The sequence below is a fragment of the Budorcas taxicolor genome, chromosome 1 (genome assembly GCF_023091745.1).
Source record: "Budorcas taxicolor isolate Tak-1 chromosome 1, Takin1.1, whole genome shotgun sequence".
NCBI classification, from domain to species: domain Eukaryota; kingdom Metazoa; phylum Chordata; class Mammalia; order Artiodactyla; family Bovidae; genus Budorcas; species Budorcas taxicolor.
In genome coordinates this window covers 37,160,459-37,176,640 of record NC_068910.1, presented here as the reverse complement: position 1 = coordinate 37,176,640, position 16,182 = coordinate 37,160,459, and the positions used below count along the sequence as shown (strand labels likewise).

The window sequence follows — 16,182 nt, the reverse complement described above, 5'->3', positions numbered from 1 at the left end:
AATGGAAGAAGAAGACATGCTACAGGAACTTCCCTGGTGGTCCAGTGGCGAAGACTTTACATTCCCAGTGCAGGGAGCCCGGATTCAATCCCTGGCCAGCTAACTAGATCACATATGCTGCAACTAAGAGTTAGCATGCCACAACTAAAAAGCATGTGCACACCACAAGAAGACTGAAGATCTCACCTGCCACAACTAAGACCCAGCTCAGCCAAATAAATAAATAAAATACTGTTTTTTTAAAAAAAGATGTGGTACACACATACACACGATGGAATATTACTCAACCATCAAAAAGAATGAAACAATGCCATTTGCAGCAGCATGGATGAACCTAGAGATTCTCATACTAAGTGAAGTAAGTCAGAAAGAGAAAGACAAATACAACATGGTAGCACCTATACATAGAATCTAAAGTCTGATACATCGACTATCTGTGAAATAAAAACACACCCACAGAGAACACACCTATATTTGCTAAGAGGGAGAGTGGGCAAGCAAGGGAAGGAATGGGGGTTTGGGATTAGCAGAGATAAACTATTATATATAGGATGTATAAAACACAAGGTCCTACTGCATAGCACAGGGAATTATAGTCTGTGATAAACCATAATATCCTGTGATAAGCCATAACGGAAGAGAATATGAAAAAGAGTATGTATAACTAAATCACTTTGCTATACAGAAGAAATAAATGCAACACTGTAAGACAAGGGAAAGGCTACTTACTTCAACATTCTTGCCTGGACAATCCCATACACAGAGGAGCTTGGCGGGCTACAGTCCATGGGGTCACAAAGAGTTGGATATGACTGAGTGACTAAGCATGTTATGTTATATTGTAAACCACCTCAATAAAATTTTTAAAAAACCATTCAAATGTTAATGGCTTGCCTTTTGATTCTTAGGATTCCACATCTCAAAAGAGAATTACTAGTCGGTATATTGGAAGCTATTACTCAACACTGTACATAGTCAACAAATTTGTCCTTTTGTGTTGTTCTAGCAATGTCAGTCCTTTTCTAAAATGGGAATTCTAAACTTTTCACTTATGAATCCTATATATGATTGCTTTTCTTTATTTATCCACTTACTTATGTTTCTCTTTTATCAAAAAGACAGAGGAAAATGGCAGAATTTCTTCTCTGTCAACAAGGAAATATCAGTAATATCTTTCTTATTTTTTACCCTTCTCAGAAATTACAGGAAATTCAGTTGAGTTTATCTTTCTCGTACTTCAGCAGCCCATGGAGTAAACTTGGTCCATGGATGTGTGGCCCATACTGTTCTAATATTAAATTTTTTTAATATAAATTTATTGAAAAAATAAAAAATGAATTACGCCTGGTAAACTTGCAAATTCATTTTCATGATGAAAATCAATCTATCTGTTTAATACACTGTGAGAGAGGTAGAATTGAGAAAGAGGACAGTGAGGACACAGCATCTATGGGGATAAAAAGTGCTAACACGGACAGTTTGGGTCGTGCCTGGTGATGGCGGAGGTGGAGGTGTTAAAAACCAGGACCTGAGTAATGATGGGGAGTTTCCTTGCTTTAAAGATACCTTCAGTGCCATAGCAATGTTGAGTCTATATCTGAACCCTATCAATCAAGTCAGAAGAAAAAATTTAAAAAGTTGGAGAGAGATAAGCTTTGTGGTAAGTCAAATGATAGAAGAAGTCAAATTCACTTATTAAAAGTAATTCTTGGTATATCATTTTCCCAAAGTTAATTTAAACAACCTATAGCAATGATTAAATTATAGTCATGTTGAGCAATCATTAATACTGTTCAAAAAGTTAGGCTGTCCTTTTTCTTCTAGGCACACAGATAGACTGAATTTCCCTGTTGGGATGAATTTGGGAAGAGCCAAGTGACTTCTTTTGGCCACCAAAACATGAGCAAAAAAGAAGTGCTTCACTTCACATGTTTACCACCCTCTTTTCTGTCTTCCCTGTTGGCTCAGAGGATAAAGCATCTGCCTGTAATGTAGGAGACCTGGGTTCAATCCCTGGGTTGGGAAGATCCCCTGGAGAAGGAAATGGCAACCCACTCCAGTATTCTTGCCTGGAGAATCCCATGGACAGAGGAGCCTGGCAGGCTACAGTCCACGGGGTTGCAAAGAGTTAGACACAACTGAGCGACTTCACTTTCTTTCTTTTTTTCTGTCTGCAATTTAAATGTTCCAGAGAGTGCTATTCTACCAGCCTAGGCTTTAGAGAGCAGCAAAGCCCCCAGCAGACCTCTGGTGGGCATGCAGTGTGGATAAGAAATTTCCTTTTAAGACACTGTAGGGTGCTTGTGACAGCAGCAAATTTTATTAGCCTCTCCTGGATTGATCTTCCATGTTATTCAAACCTCACTCATTCATATATCTTTTTTTCATATTATTTTAAAATATTTTTCTTCATATCAATGTTATATTAAAACTTTTAAAATGTAGCCTTAATCTAACAATGTGTGTGGTACATAAAATAAGAAACTGTGCTCTCAAGTTCCAACTTTGGCTCCAGATTTGAATGTCAGGTCAGTAATCAGTAAACTATACCACTTTCTTGATATAACAGAAATCAGAAAGAGACATATATTATGCATTTACTATGTATGAATACACCCTCTATAAACCATATTGAGCTTGCAAAAATCAATAAGGACAACATCATCAGTGTGATGATCTACTTTGCATATGTAAATCCAAAGGTGTACAGGTGTTAAAGTTGATACGCACACATTTTTACAGGCTTCCCCATGACATCTTTGAGTACTTGACCTTTAGCATCAATTAAAATCATTATGTATACAGCTGGTAAATGTTATCTTATGCATGATGGACTCATGCACAATTACCATTTTCCAACAGATCTGAGTAGATTACAGAAAGGCGTGGGAGATATTTTATAGAAGTAACAGCCAAGAAAAGGTTTTAAGAGATACCTGCCATTTGTCACAATATGACCTAAACCCCCAAACAACCCATATAATTACACTGCATAAAAGAACATGCATTATAAACATAATTCATGTATAATAGGAAAAACACATTTGAAGAGTTTCACTATCGGAAAGAAAAAAAAACTTTTCAAAAATAAGTTTGAAACAGAGTTCTTAAAAAGACATGATTAAAATAATAAAAGCCATGTTATTTGAAAATGAGTTCTGGAATTAAAGACAGTTTCAAAAAAAGGGAGAGATTAACAAGAGACATACTAGACACTGCCAAATATTTGAGGGGTTGCCATAGCAAAGAAGAACTGGAATTACTTGTTTATGGGGGGAAAAAGGAGGTATTAATAGAATGGAGAAAGATGGGCAATCTTACAAATAAATTTTAAGCTAAAATTAAAAAAGGTATTTCCAGTTGCACATCTTTGGGCAACTCCAACAGCCTTCAACATGTGGATCATGTGGTCTACTTGTGCAAGAAAGGGTTTCTAGAATCTTGATATGAAGACCTGCTAATTTACAACTCTTTCCCAAAGCTTCAGCTCTTTGATAAACATTTAGTTCATGAAGAGCAGATCATAAATTCTTTCCTCTAGGACTATTAACAACAGACCTATAAATTATAATGGGTTAACCACATACTTAAAATATTTCAAGATAATACCTTTCATTTTCTTTTAATACGTCCCTTCCTTTCTTCCAGGTGTAGACCGGTTTCGGAGAAGCCTTTGGCTTACACTCAATGACAACTTCACCTCCCACTTTGACAAGAGTTACCCTTTTCAAGAGGGTTCTTGAAAAATCTGGACCTACAGCTGGAAGAGAATACAGAAAATGAAATAATTATTATAGAAGAAAAAATCCACTAGATCATTCTTTAAAGTTTTTCTTTCTGTAATGCACTTATTACATCAAAGGGAGGAAGTTGCTTTTTTTTTTCTGAAGTACAGGAGTAGCACTGGAAGTTCTGAAGGATTTATGAAAAGTTGAGCTATAGTTTGTATACAGTAAAATGTACCCATTGAAAGTGTACAGCTTGATGAATTTGGTAAACTCCAGCATGAAGATCTTCTGCTATTCCAAAACTAAACATAGTGAGGGATTCTTTATGAAAACTACTCTATGTTCAGATGAAGAAAATTTTTTAAGTTTTACAGAAGCAAAAGGGAAAGATGAAACAAAAGCCCATAAGGCACTCTTCTGATTGTGTAGGTGAAAGCACCCCTTCCTTGACAGTTACTGCCTTTGTTCTCTCTGATAGCACTCTGAGCAGGTCTCCGTAAGAGGATGTGCTGAAATGTCTACAGCATCACCCTCTGTGAGCTCCTCCTTAAAAATAATGACTTAGATCAGCTTTCCACTATCACTGCCTAATGCAATGCCTGGTTCTTGCAGGATAAATTGTGACTTGCTCTTAGAAAACTCTATTCTGTGCTAGCAACCGATATTCTAAAAAAATCATTCATGTTGACATCAAATATGTAGTTACATGGAAAGAACATTAAATAATTTCCTTCTTAAAACAAAAGATATTCCTCTATATCCTTAAAGAAATATAAAAGAAACCTTTCTGAAAATTTCCCATTTCCTTCTGCATTAATTGCACTAATGTTTTAGGATCTGTTGTGAGCTGTTATCATATTAAAAATCCCTGACTCTCTGTAGCTTGACTTGCTGGAATTTATAATTTCAGACCATGTTGAATGTGAACCTTAAATACAAACACTAGCCACATATTACTTAGAAGAGTGCAGGGAATGAGTATGTATGTATGCGGGTGGCGAGGATGGGGATCAACATTTTTAAATGTACACAAACCATATGTTAGTGATTGAAAAATAAAAGGTTTCAGCAGAAGCAAGTTAAACCTTCATTAAGTGCTTCTGTTATGAAAATATTTTCAGTGTACAGAAAGAAAGAAAGATGGGAAGGTTACTTTTTAATGGGGTGTTGTAATGTACACATGAGGCTGGCTTTACTCAGTGAAGGTTAAATTATATAAATGAATCTAGTAGGCAACTGATACTTCAATCCTTGTGGCTTGGATTCATGAGGGAAGTCTATAATTCAAAGACTAATTCCATAATGATAAATGCAACTAATAAAGAGATTGCAAGTACAAATGCTTGTGCTTATAATGAGATAAATGCATTCCCTGTATGATCTGCAAAATTATAAAATGAAAATTATAGGGTTCTGAGAAATATAAGGTCAGGACAGACCTAGTCAATATTTATGTAACAGGAATACTAACAAAAACAATAATCATTCTACTAAATATGTCAGCATGATTAAAAAGACAGCTTAAATTCCTAATAGATAAATACTACAAAACCCAAAAAACAAACAGACAAAACAAAACAGGTGTGTGTGTATATATATGAAGACAGCTTGGTGAAACAAGGAAGGCAGGAAAGCGAAGAGCTGAGAATGGTAAACTACGAAACAAGTACAAAGTGCAGAAAAGCTCAGGAGAGCCACACTCTTAAACACAGTCATGTTGAAACATGGCCAAAACTGAGTCAAGAGGAAGAATATGGGCTAAATGAGACACAGTCAGTATGCTATCTGCCTTGACTAGTCTTGTGTTGACCTGAGTTAGTGGGCTTTTTTCTTGGTTGCTGGAACCAGTGAAATGCATGGGCAAAGCAAGCGTCTGTTATATTGATCTCATTTCTCCATTCACTACTCCCACACACGCTAATTTTCAACACACAAAGGTTCTTATATCAGAATAGACTCACTCTCATCTTATGGAAACACCTTAACTGACACAGTAATGTGGAAAAAAAAAAAAAAAAACAAGTCTCTAGAAGCATTTTTTTTTTAAGGGTATTGTGTGAAATAGAGTTACAAATCTGTTAACATATAAAAATTCCTTCTTAAAACTATATCTTTCTACACACATATATTTTTATCACTTTAGGCAGACATTTTTCATCTGTATAGGAGGAATTCTGCAACTGCATTTGAAATGAGTTCACATAAATCAAACCATGCACCACACATGGGTGTATTTGTCAAAAAACTATATATTGCTTTTACGGGCTTTGAAATAGCATGATATTGGCCACACAGAAGGCAGAAAATGCACATTCCACTTTCAAAAGCATTTGTGCTGTACTATGTATGTGCCTATTATCTTTGGGATATCCAAGAGATAAGACTGCCTTTGAATGTCTTTCACTAACAAAAAAAAGAAAATATAAATTTATATCTGTTCCCCTTGTTTGTTCAACTTGCTTAAATGTACTTCTAGTTTTATCTAACTCTACAAATCTATCAGTTGCCACTATAAGCTGCAGTGTTTTTGCAGGCAAAATTGTCAGACCTTCGTCTGTTTTTGAATACTTGACCCATCGACAGATTTCTTAATACTCTGCCGTTTTGTGGCCATCTTTCACACCTGAGATGCCCTCAAGCTTGTGAGATGACACCTTCTGTGTCTGTCCCCTATATTTATTCTAATTCCCAACCTTCAGCTCAGGAGAGGCTTGAAGGCAAAGCAAAAGGAGGCTGTTTAATTTAATATTCACAGAGAATCAGATTTTTAAGAGTTATTGATAAGGTCCCATTAGGGCATTGTTAGAATCCAACCTTTGTTGGCACTGGAAAAAATTAGTGCACATTCAAGGTGAAACTTCAGTAGGTTCCTAATGGTTCAGAAAAGATAAAACCAATTGTCAAATTACCCACTTGAGCCTGAGAGTAGTGCCAATTCTGGGAGCTCCTCATTTGCTAAATCTAATGCACTTTGAGGGCAACGTTTCTTACAGGAACTACTAGGGGGCACTGCACTCCCAGTGTTGGAATAAGTCACACTACAGGACCTCGTCCCTATGGGCAATGTGACTTTTTATTATTTATCAATGATCTTTAACATATTAATATTACATTACCTAGGAGAAGCATCCGGCTGAGAGAAACCTTCTATGCAATTCTCCACTGTTTGCTTTCACTAAATTAAATGACTCTTGGTCACATGTCAAGGGTATTTTAAGTGGCCAACAGAACCCTTGAAAACAAGTTGTGCCCTAGGATCATTTCTCAAGGGACTTGGTGAGAATGATAACTGTTTAACGGAGTGTGCAGTAGCAGTCCCACCTGGGAAATAGATGGGTGTGATGTTTTACTCTGTTATTAAAGGAAAGGATAATTACGTGTGCCTGGTCTATAAATCTGCAGAAACACCACTGGGATCACTGCCAGTTGACAGGGACTATTAAGGTTGACCCTTTCAGAAGTTCAGAATTTCATATTATTTTAACCTTTTTCTATTGTCTTTAACTATTACCTCATCAGCCCATAGAAAATAAAGCTCGAGTAAATGCATTCATTCAAGTATGGCCACCCCTGAGAAGATAATGCTGGTATCAGATATTAAAACCCCAAACTTCACCTGCCTTGCTGGGTAGGTACCTAGAAGACTGGCTATAATGGAGATAGTCTTCTTTCTAGGTCCATCATTTCAGAATGGCTGATGCAAAATCAGTCTCTCTGATTGGGGATGACATTCAAAAGGAGACACTCAACAATCTCTGAAATCAGAATTTTCTGTTGTAGGATTACCATGATGTGCTCCTTCTAAGACTCTAATAGTCACCCCTGCTGGCTTTGGTCTAATTTGCTGAATGCCCTGTTCCCCCCAGGCTCCTCCTATCGTGGTTGCTCTTGTTTATGGGCTTCTGCTCTTTGGAGAAAGTTATTATCAAACCAAACTAATAATATTTACAGTCACAGGTTTAAGATTAAATAAAGTACCTGTATTGTACAAAAAATGCTTCAATATTTTTCCAGAGTAAATTCTTTCTACCTATTCCTCTCCTCTGCTATTTCCACTATTTCCACCTTTTGTGTGTGCGTTAGTTGCTCAGTTGTGCCCAACTCCCTGTGACCCATGGACCAGGCTCCTCTGTCCATGGGGTTCTCCAGGCAACAATACTGGAGTGGGTTGCCATAGACTTCTCCAGGGGATCTTCCCGACCAAGGGATCAAACCTGGGTCTCCCACGTTACAGGCAGATTCAAAGGAGCTACCTGGACATTTTAGAGAATTTTAAGCTGAAAAGAAATACAGTTTTGTTTGAAAACAAAAAATTCTTTTTATTTTGAAATAATTACAGATTCACAAGAAGTTGCAAAGATAATTCAGGAAGGTCCAGTGTATCCTTCATTCAGTTTCCCCAATGGTTACATCGTTTTTTTTAAGTAATTGGAGGATAATTGCTTTACAATGTTGTGCTGGTTTCTGCCATACAGCGTGAATCAGCCATAAGTATACGTACGTCCACTCCTTTTTGAACCTCCCCCCAGTCCCATCCCATCTCTCTAGGTCATCACAGAGCACTGAGCTGAGATCCCTGTGCTATACAGCAACTTCCCAGTAGCTATGTATTTTACATGGGGTAATGTGTATGTTTCACTGCTACTCTCTCAGTCTGTCCCACTCCTTCCCCCACTGTGTCCACAATGTTCTCTATGTCTATGACTCTATTCTTGCCCAGCAAATAGGTTCCTCAGTACCATTTTTCTAGATTCCATATGTATGCATTAATGTACAATATTTGTGACCCCAGTACAACATTGAAAGGAACCTAGTCATGGATAAGGTGTGTAGAGTTCTGTCTTATTTTGTCAAGTACTTTGACTTGCAACTACCACTGAAATAAAGATACAGAACTCTTCCATCACTACAAAGATCTCTCTTATGCTACTATTTTAGAGGTGCATTCAACCCCCTTCTGTATTCCCTATGCCTAGAATCCACCAATCTGTATTCCAACTCTACAATTTTGTCATTTTGAGAATATAAAAAAAAAAATCATACATTTTGTATCCATAAAATCATGCATTATGATTTTTTTCAGAGATTTCTTTTTTTCAGTTGGCATAACGCTCTTAAGAGCCACCCAGGTTGCTGATTAACAGTGATTCCTTTCTATTGCTGAGTAGTTATATCTCAACCATGTGGGTGTGCAAGACAAATTCATCTCTACTGTTGACATTTCAGGCACTATGATAACTGATGAATACTTTTTAAGCACAGAAACCATTTCAAGATCTTTCAACAGTATCACTGCCAACAAGTAGGATTAGCCTTTTTTTCTTTTTTTTAGTGTGGGGGATTGACATGTACACACTGCTATATTAACAATGGACAATATACAAGGACTTACAGTATAGTACAGAAACTCTCTTCAATGTTATATAATAACCTAAATACGAGAAGAATTTGAAAAAGAATAGATTCCTGTATAACTGAACCACTTTGCTGTATACTTGAAACTAACACAATATTGTTAATCACCTATACTCCAGTATAAAATTTTAAAAGCCCTTTTTCCTTTTTATGAAGGTTTGAAAGCCAAGCTCTTATTCGGTAAACAAGGGTAGACATTTTCTTATTCAAGGAAAAATATTTTAAAGCCATTTTAGAACATCATTTTCTATACAACAACTAACACGTTGATTGAAAATCATTCTTCTATGTTTTAAAAGCTTCAACTGCTAAACCCTTGTTAACCTTCCTTGAGCAGCTCTATCTGTATGAAGATAATAAGACAGCAAGCATTTTTAAATATCTGTAACTGTAAGCACTTTGAACTTCCTACATTAGTCCAAGTTAGAGATATTTCATTTTATTTGGCATAATGTCTTGAACACTCATACAAATTTGTGAAAGTAGTGTGTGTTGGTACAATGTTATATTTGATTGAGTAACTTTGTTATGAGATCAAAATAGTTGTTTAATTGACAGAAGAGAGTCATTAAACTGTAAGAATTCTGGAATTCCAGTGGTTACAAAATGGTAGCACCCACTAGTAGTAATTATTAGGTCATCAGTTCCTGGAAGGCAAAGACTATGAATCAGGGATCTTGGACCTAGCGCAGTCCTTGCACAAAGTAGATGTTCAATTGATATATGCTGAATTAATGTATATTGTAGGAGAGAACTCAGGAATTCAGTTCAAGACAGGAAATGCCCTTCTCATGATGCTTCACCTGGATATCAATGACTTCTTGAACTTCATGGCCTGTGTACAGGATACTCTGTCCTCTGTGGAGTTGGACCTCAGTCAAATGAAGCAGGATTATCCAATAAACAATTCAGGCTATCTGTACACTTGTCCCTCAAAATCCAATTTCCATGGAGAGACTGGTTCCAGGTACCAAAATCCATGGATGCTTAAGTCCCTCATTTAAATAGCAGGCTACAATGAGTACAGCCAGCCCTCCATAACTAGCAGGTGTAGAGTGCTGGCCGTACTCTTTCACCATGTGAACTGGTGTGATGGTAGATGGTTAACAACTGACTCTCCAAGCAAAACAAAACACCAAAGAACTTGAGTTTTGAGCTTGCCAATTCCTGATTTTCCAAGTGTAGGGTTGAACCAGAAGCAGCATTACCTGGCAACTTGTTTGAAGTGCAAACCCTCAGGCCCCACTCGAGAACTACTGTGTCAGAAATTCTAGAGGTAGGGCTCAGCTTTGTGTGTTTTAATGAGTCTTCCAAACAGTTCTGATGCATGGGAGAATCTGAGAATCAATACCATAGAAAAACCTAATTACCTTCTGATCTGATCAATTAGAGCAATAGAACTTCTACCCATTGGAATCATTCCCGAGTGACTAAGGAATAAAGAGTCCTGGAGTCTCTACCAAGGACTAGTTGGTAGGGAGGATGGTATCAGGTCAGTTCAGTTCAGTCACGCAGTTGTGTCTGACTCTTTCAGACCCCATGGACTGCAGCACACCAGGCTTCCCTGTCCTTCACCAACTCCTGGAGTTTGCTCAAACATGTCCTTCGAGTCAGTGATGTCATCCAACCATCTCATCCTCTGTTGTCCCTTCTCCTCCTGCCTTCAGTCTTTCTCAGCAACAGGGACTTCTCCATTGAGTCACTTCTTCGCATCATGTGGCCAAAGAATTGAAGCTTCAGCATTAGTCCTTCCAATGAATATGCAGGACTGATTTCCTTTAGGGTTGACTGCTTGGATCTCCTTGACTCAAGAGTCTTCTCCAACACCACAGATCAAAAGCACCAATTCTTTGGTGCTCAGCTTTCTTTATAGTCCAGCTCTCACATTCATATATGACTACTGGAAAACCCATAGACTTTACTAGACAGAACTTCACTGGCAAAGTTATCACTCTGCTTTTTAATATGCTGTCTAGGATGGTCATAGCTTTTCTTCCAAGGAGCAAGTGCCTTTTAATTTTATGGCTGCAGTCACTATCTGCAGTAATTTTGGAGCCCAAGAAAATAAATTCTGTCACTGTTTCCATTGTTTCCCCACCGATGTGCCATGAAGTGATGGGACTGGATGCCATGATCTTCGTTTTTTGAATTTTGAATTTTAAGCCAGCTTTCTCACTCTCCTCTTTCACTTTCATCAAGAGACTCTTTAGTTCTTCACCTTCTTCCATTAGGGGATGGTGTCATCTGTGTATTTGAAGTTATTGATATTTCTTCTAGCAATCTTGATTCCAGTTTGTGCTTCATCCAGCCCAGCATTTCACATGATGTACTCTGTATCTAAGCTAAATAAGCTGGGTGACAATAAACAGCCTTGATGTACTGCTTTCCCAATTTGGAACCAGGCTGTTGTTCCATGTCTGATTCTAACTGTTACTTCTTAACCTGCATACAGATTTCTCAGGAGGCATGTCAGGTGGTCTGGTATTTCCATCTCTTGAGGAATTTTACACAATTTGCTGTGATCCACAAAGTCAAAGGCTTTGGCATAGTCAATAAAGCAGAAATAGATGTTGTTCTGGAACTCTCTTGCTTTATCTGTGATCCAGTGGATGTTGGCAATTTGATCTCTGGTTCCTCTGTTCTTTCTAAATCCAGCTTGAACATCTGGAAGTTCTCAGTTCACACACTGTTGAAGTCTCCCTTGGAGAATCTTAAGCATTACTTTGCTAGCATTTGAGATGAGTGCAATTGTGCAGTAGTTTGAACATTCTTTGGCATTGCCTTTCTTTGGAATTGGAATGAAAACTGACCTTTTCCAGTCCTGTGGCCACTGCTGAGTTTTCCAAATTTGTTGGCATATTGAGTGTAGCACTTTTACAGTATCATCATTTAGCATTTGAAATAGCTCAACTGGAATTCCATCACCTCCATTAGCTTTGTTCGTGAGGCCCACTTAACTTCACATTCTAGGATGTCTGGCTCTAGGTGAATGATCAGGGTTATCTGTGTCATGAAGATGTTTTTTGTACAATTCTTCTATGTATTCTTGCCACCTCTTCTTAATATCTTCTGCTTCTGTTAGGTCCAGACCACTTGTCCTTTATTGTGCCCATCTTTCCATGAGCACAATACCATAATTTTCGCTGGGTATCTCTAATTTTCTTGACGAGATCTCTAGTCTTTCCCATTCTATTATTTTCCTCTATTTCTTTGCATTGATCACTGAGGAAGGCTTTCCTAGCTCTCCTTGCTATTCTTTGGAACACTGCATTCAAATGTGTATGTCTTTCCTTTTCTTCTTTGCCTTTAGCTTCTCTTCTTTTCTCTTCTTCTCAGACAACCATTTTGCCTCTTTGCTTTCCTTTTTCTTGGGGATGGTCTTGATCACCACCTCCTGTACAATGTCACAAAGCTCTGTCCATAGTTCTTCAGGCATTCTATCAGCTCTAATTCCTTGAATCTATTTCTCATTTCCACAAGAGATTTGATTTAGGTCATACCTGAATGGTCTACTGGTTTTCCCTACTTTCTTCAATTTAAGTCTGAATTTGGCAATAAGGAGCTCATGATCCCAGCCACAGTCAGCTCCTCGTCTTGTTTTTTTCAGAATGTATAGAGCTTCTCCATCTTTGGCTGCAGAGAATATAATCAATTGATTTTGGTATTGACCATCTGGTGATGTCCATTTAGAGAGTTGTCTCTTGTGTTTTGGTAGAGGGTGTTTGCTATGACCAGTGCATTCTCTTGGCAAATCTCTGTTAGCCTTTGCTCTGCTTCATTTTGCACTCCAAGCCCAAACTTGCCTGTTACTCCAGGTATCTCTTGACTTTCTACTTTTGCATTCCAGTCCCCTATGATGAAAGGGACATCCTTCTTTGGTGGTAGTTCTAGAAGGTCTTGTAGGTCTTCATAGAACTGTTCAATTTTAGCTTCTTCGGCATTAGTGGTTGGGGCACAGACTTGGATTACTGTGATACTGAATGGTTTGCCTTGGAAACGAATAGGGATCATTGTGCTGTTTTTGAGACTGTATCCAAGTACTGCATTTCAGACTCTTTTGTTGTATAACTATAATGGCTACTCCATTCTTCGAAAGGATTATTGCCCACAGTAGTAGATATAGTGGTCATCTGAATTAAATTCACCCATTCCAGTCTATTTTAGTTCACTGATTCTTAAAATGTAGATGTTTACTTTTGCTGTCTCCTGTTTGACCACTTCCAATTTACCTTGATTTATGGACCTAACATTCCAGGTTCCAATGCAATATTGCTTTTTACAGCATTGGACTGTACTTCCATCACCAGTCATGTCCACAACTGGGTGCTGTTTTCACTTTGGCTCCATCCCTTCATTCTTTCTGGAGTTATTTCTCCACTCTTCTCCAGTAGCATATTAGGCACCTACTGACCTGGGGAGTTCATCTTTCAGTGTCCTATCTTTTTGCCTTTTCATACTGTTCATGGGGTTCTCAAGGCAAGAATACTGAAGTGGTTTGCCATTCCCTTCTCCAGTGGACCATGTTTTGTCAGAACTCTCCACTATGACCCGTCCACGTGGGTGGTCCTACACAGCATGGCTCATAGTTTCCTTGAACTAGACAAGGCTGGGATTCATGTGAGGGATGATTGTATGGTACTGGGCTATTAAAGAGCTCCCATGGTGACTCACAAGCAGCAAAATTTGATAGTCACTGAAATAGGGTTTACTGGTAATTGTGCAGCTGTCTGTATTATAAGCTTTTGGTATGGATACTAGTTTAAAACAGAAAACAAACAAACAAAACAAACTTCGTATTGCTACAGTCACTTCAGATTTGCAGGAAGTTTTCACATGTGATCTCTTTTAGTTTTGACAGTAACACCCTCATTTTATTGATTGGTGAAGGCTTAGTAACTTGCTAAAGATATCAAATTTGTGTTTGAGATCCACATGCATTGCTTTCCCTCTTCCTGATGAGTTAAGTAAAGCTCCTATCAGACAATATTTGGGTAAGAAAGGCATCCCTCCTCTCACTGGATGCTGTTCACACTCAGCACATTTGATTGTAATCTGGCTCAATGAGGCAATTGAGAAATCAGACTTAGTTGCAGATGAGCACTTGTGAAAATCCCTGTGAAATAACTTTGAGTTTAGCTTTAGTGTTTTTCTAATTTGTAGTCCAATCATTGGACACATGGCAAATTAACCATATAACTGCTCAAGCCTGCACCTCACTTTAATCGACCATCAGTTCCTTAATGGCATCAGAGTGTCCTGCCAGGGTCTGATGTCTTCCACCACAGAGGCCAGGAGAATGCCCACGGTCCTGAACCATCAGACAGGAACTCCTTGGACCAAGGCGACTTCTATCCCTTATACAGTCCTGCAAAGTCAGGTCATATTCAAGACCACTGGGAAGACACTCAGTTGCTCTTAAGGACAGTGCATCCTATTTCAAAATCAAAGATACTCTAGTGTGTATAAAATAGACAGCTAGTAGGAATCTTATGTTTAGCACAGAGAGCTCAGGTTGATGCTCTGTGATAAACTAGAGAGGTGGGATGGGGGATGGATGGGAGGGGGATCCAAGAGCGAGAGGATATATGCATACATATGGCTGATTCACTTCATTGTACAGCAGAGACTAACAGAACATTGTAAAGCAAGTATACTCCTATGAAAAAGATATAGTAATAATTATGATAATAATTTGATTCACTGTAGATCATTTGACAACAAAGGAAAGCAGAAAAAAAGGAAAAAATATCTGCCATATTCCTACCCAATAAAAAGATAGTCTAGTGACACTGGTGGTTATGATCCAGGTCAGCTGGACACAGTACCCAAGCATCTTGCTCGAGCACAATCACTTCTCTTCTGTAGAGGATGCTGCTGGTACCTCACACGGATTCTTTTTTCTGGCCCCAGATGCTGTGGGAATTGGTTGCTTACGAACTCCAGCTGCCCCCTTCTCCGGGAAGTTGACTGGGAGGTTTTGCTCCATATACCCTGCCATTACCAGCACCACTTGAGGGGCAGATCAATGAATGACCGATGAAGAGATTTTAAAAAAGGTCAGCCTCCTTGCCTGAGGTGGGAGTAGCTCTGAGATGCACTTATGCTCCAAACATCACCCTCTAGAATGTGATATAGGCTACACTTTACCTGAGACCATGTCCCTGCTCCCTGCCCTCCATCCCCCTCCCTAGCCTGCTCTCTCTTTTACATTTTGCTCAGAGGACACTCCCCCAGTGACTCACAGGTACCTAACCCCTGCCTCAGCTTTGGAGGTCTTAGGCATACTCTATCCTTACTGTTCTTGTTGAATCACTTAGTTGTGTCGGACTCTTTTGTGACTCCATGGACTGTAGCCCACCAGGCTCCTCTGCCCATGGGATTTCCCAGGCAAGAATCTTGGGGTGGGTTGCCATTTCCTTCTCCAGGGATCTTCCCAGCCCAGGGATTGAACCCACATCTCTTGCAATGCAGGTGGATTCTTTACCACAGAGCCACCATATATATACAGGATGACACTGGTATTCTGTATGGAACAGCACAGAAAATTTCAAGTTTGGTAGTTCAATCAGCATCCCCTGGTACCAACATGATCATCTACCTGAGTGGACACAAACATTAGACATGAATAGAAATATTTCATTAAAAAAGTTATCTTAATAAAATACTTAATTTGGCTTTTTAAATTGTATTTTTTTTGTAGAAGATTCAAATCTCCCTAAGATTATAAGACTTGGTTCGCTGTTCCAATTCCAGCACACTTTTCTATGACCCAGGGAATTTTGTGGATGCTCATGAGTGTACATCACACAAGTGAATCTCATCCATGACAGAAGCTAACATAGGAGAAAAAGTCTGGAAACAGTTGCCTTGAGGAGTAATAAACTATCAACTGTGATAGGTCAGTCACAAATAAGGATGTACTATTTCTATTTTAAAGTACTCATCACCAGGCTACTCTAATATACTGACCTCAAGCTAAAAGTCTACGGCATTTGCACACCCAGTGAGTAAATCACCCAGCACCTAGGTTAATTATTTA

The 16,182-nt window shown here is 38.6% G+C and overlaps 1 protein-coding gene across 1 annotated transcript in view; it reads right to left on the bottom strand.

The window, feature by feature from the left end:
* CNTN4 (contactin 4) overlaps positions 1-16,182 on the bottom strand; it is a 406,008-nt gene that overhangs the window by 156,466 nt on the left and 233,360 nt on the right. Inside the window, exon 11 of the mRNA XM_052644373.1 lies at positions 3,610-3,760. Coding sequence (XP_052500333.1) covers positions 3,610-3,760 — 151 coding nt within the window. The remainder of the gene's footprint in view (positions 1-3,609; positions 3,761-16,182) is intronic.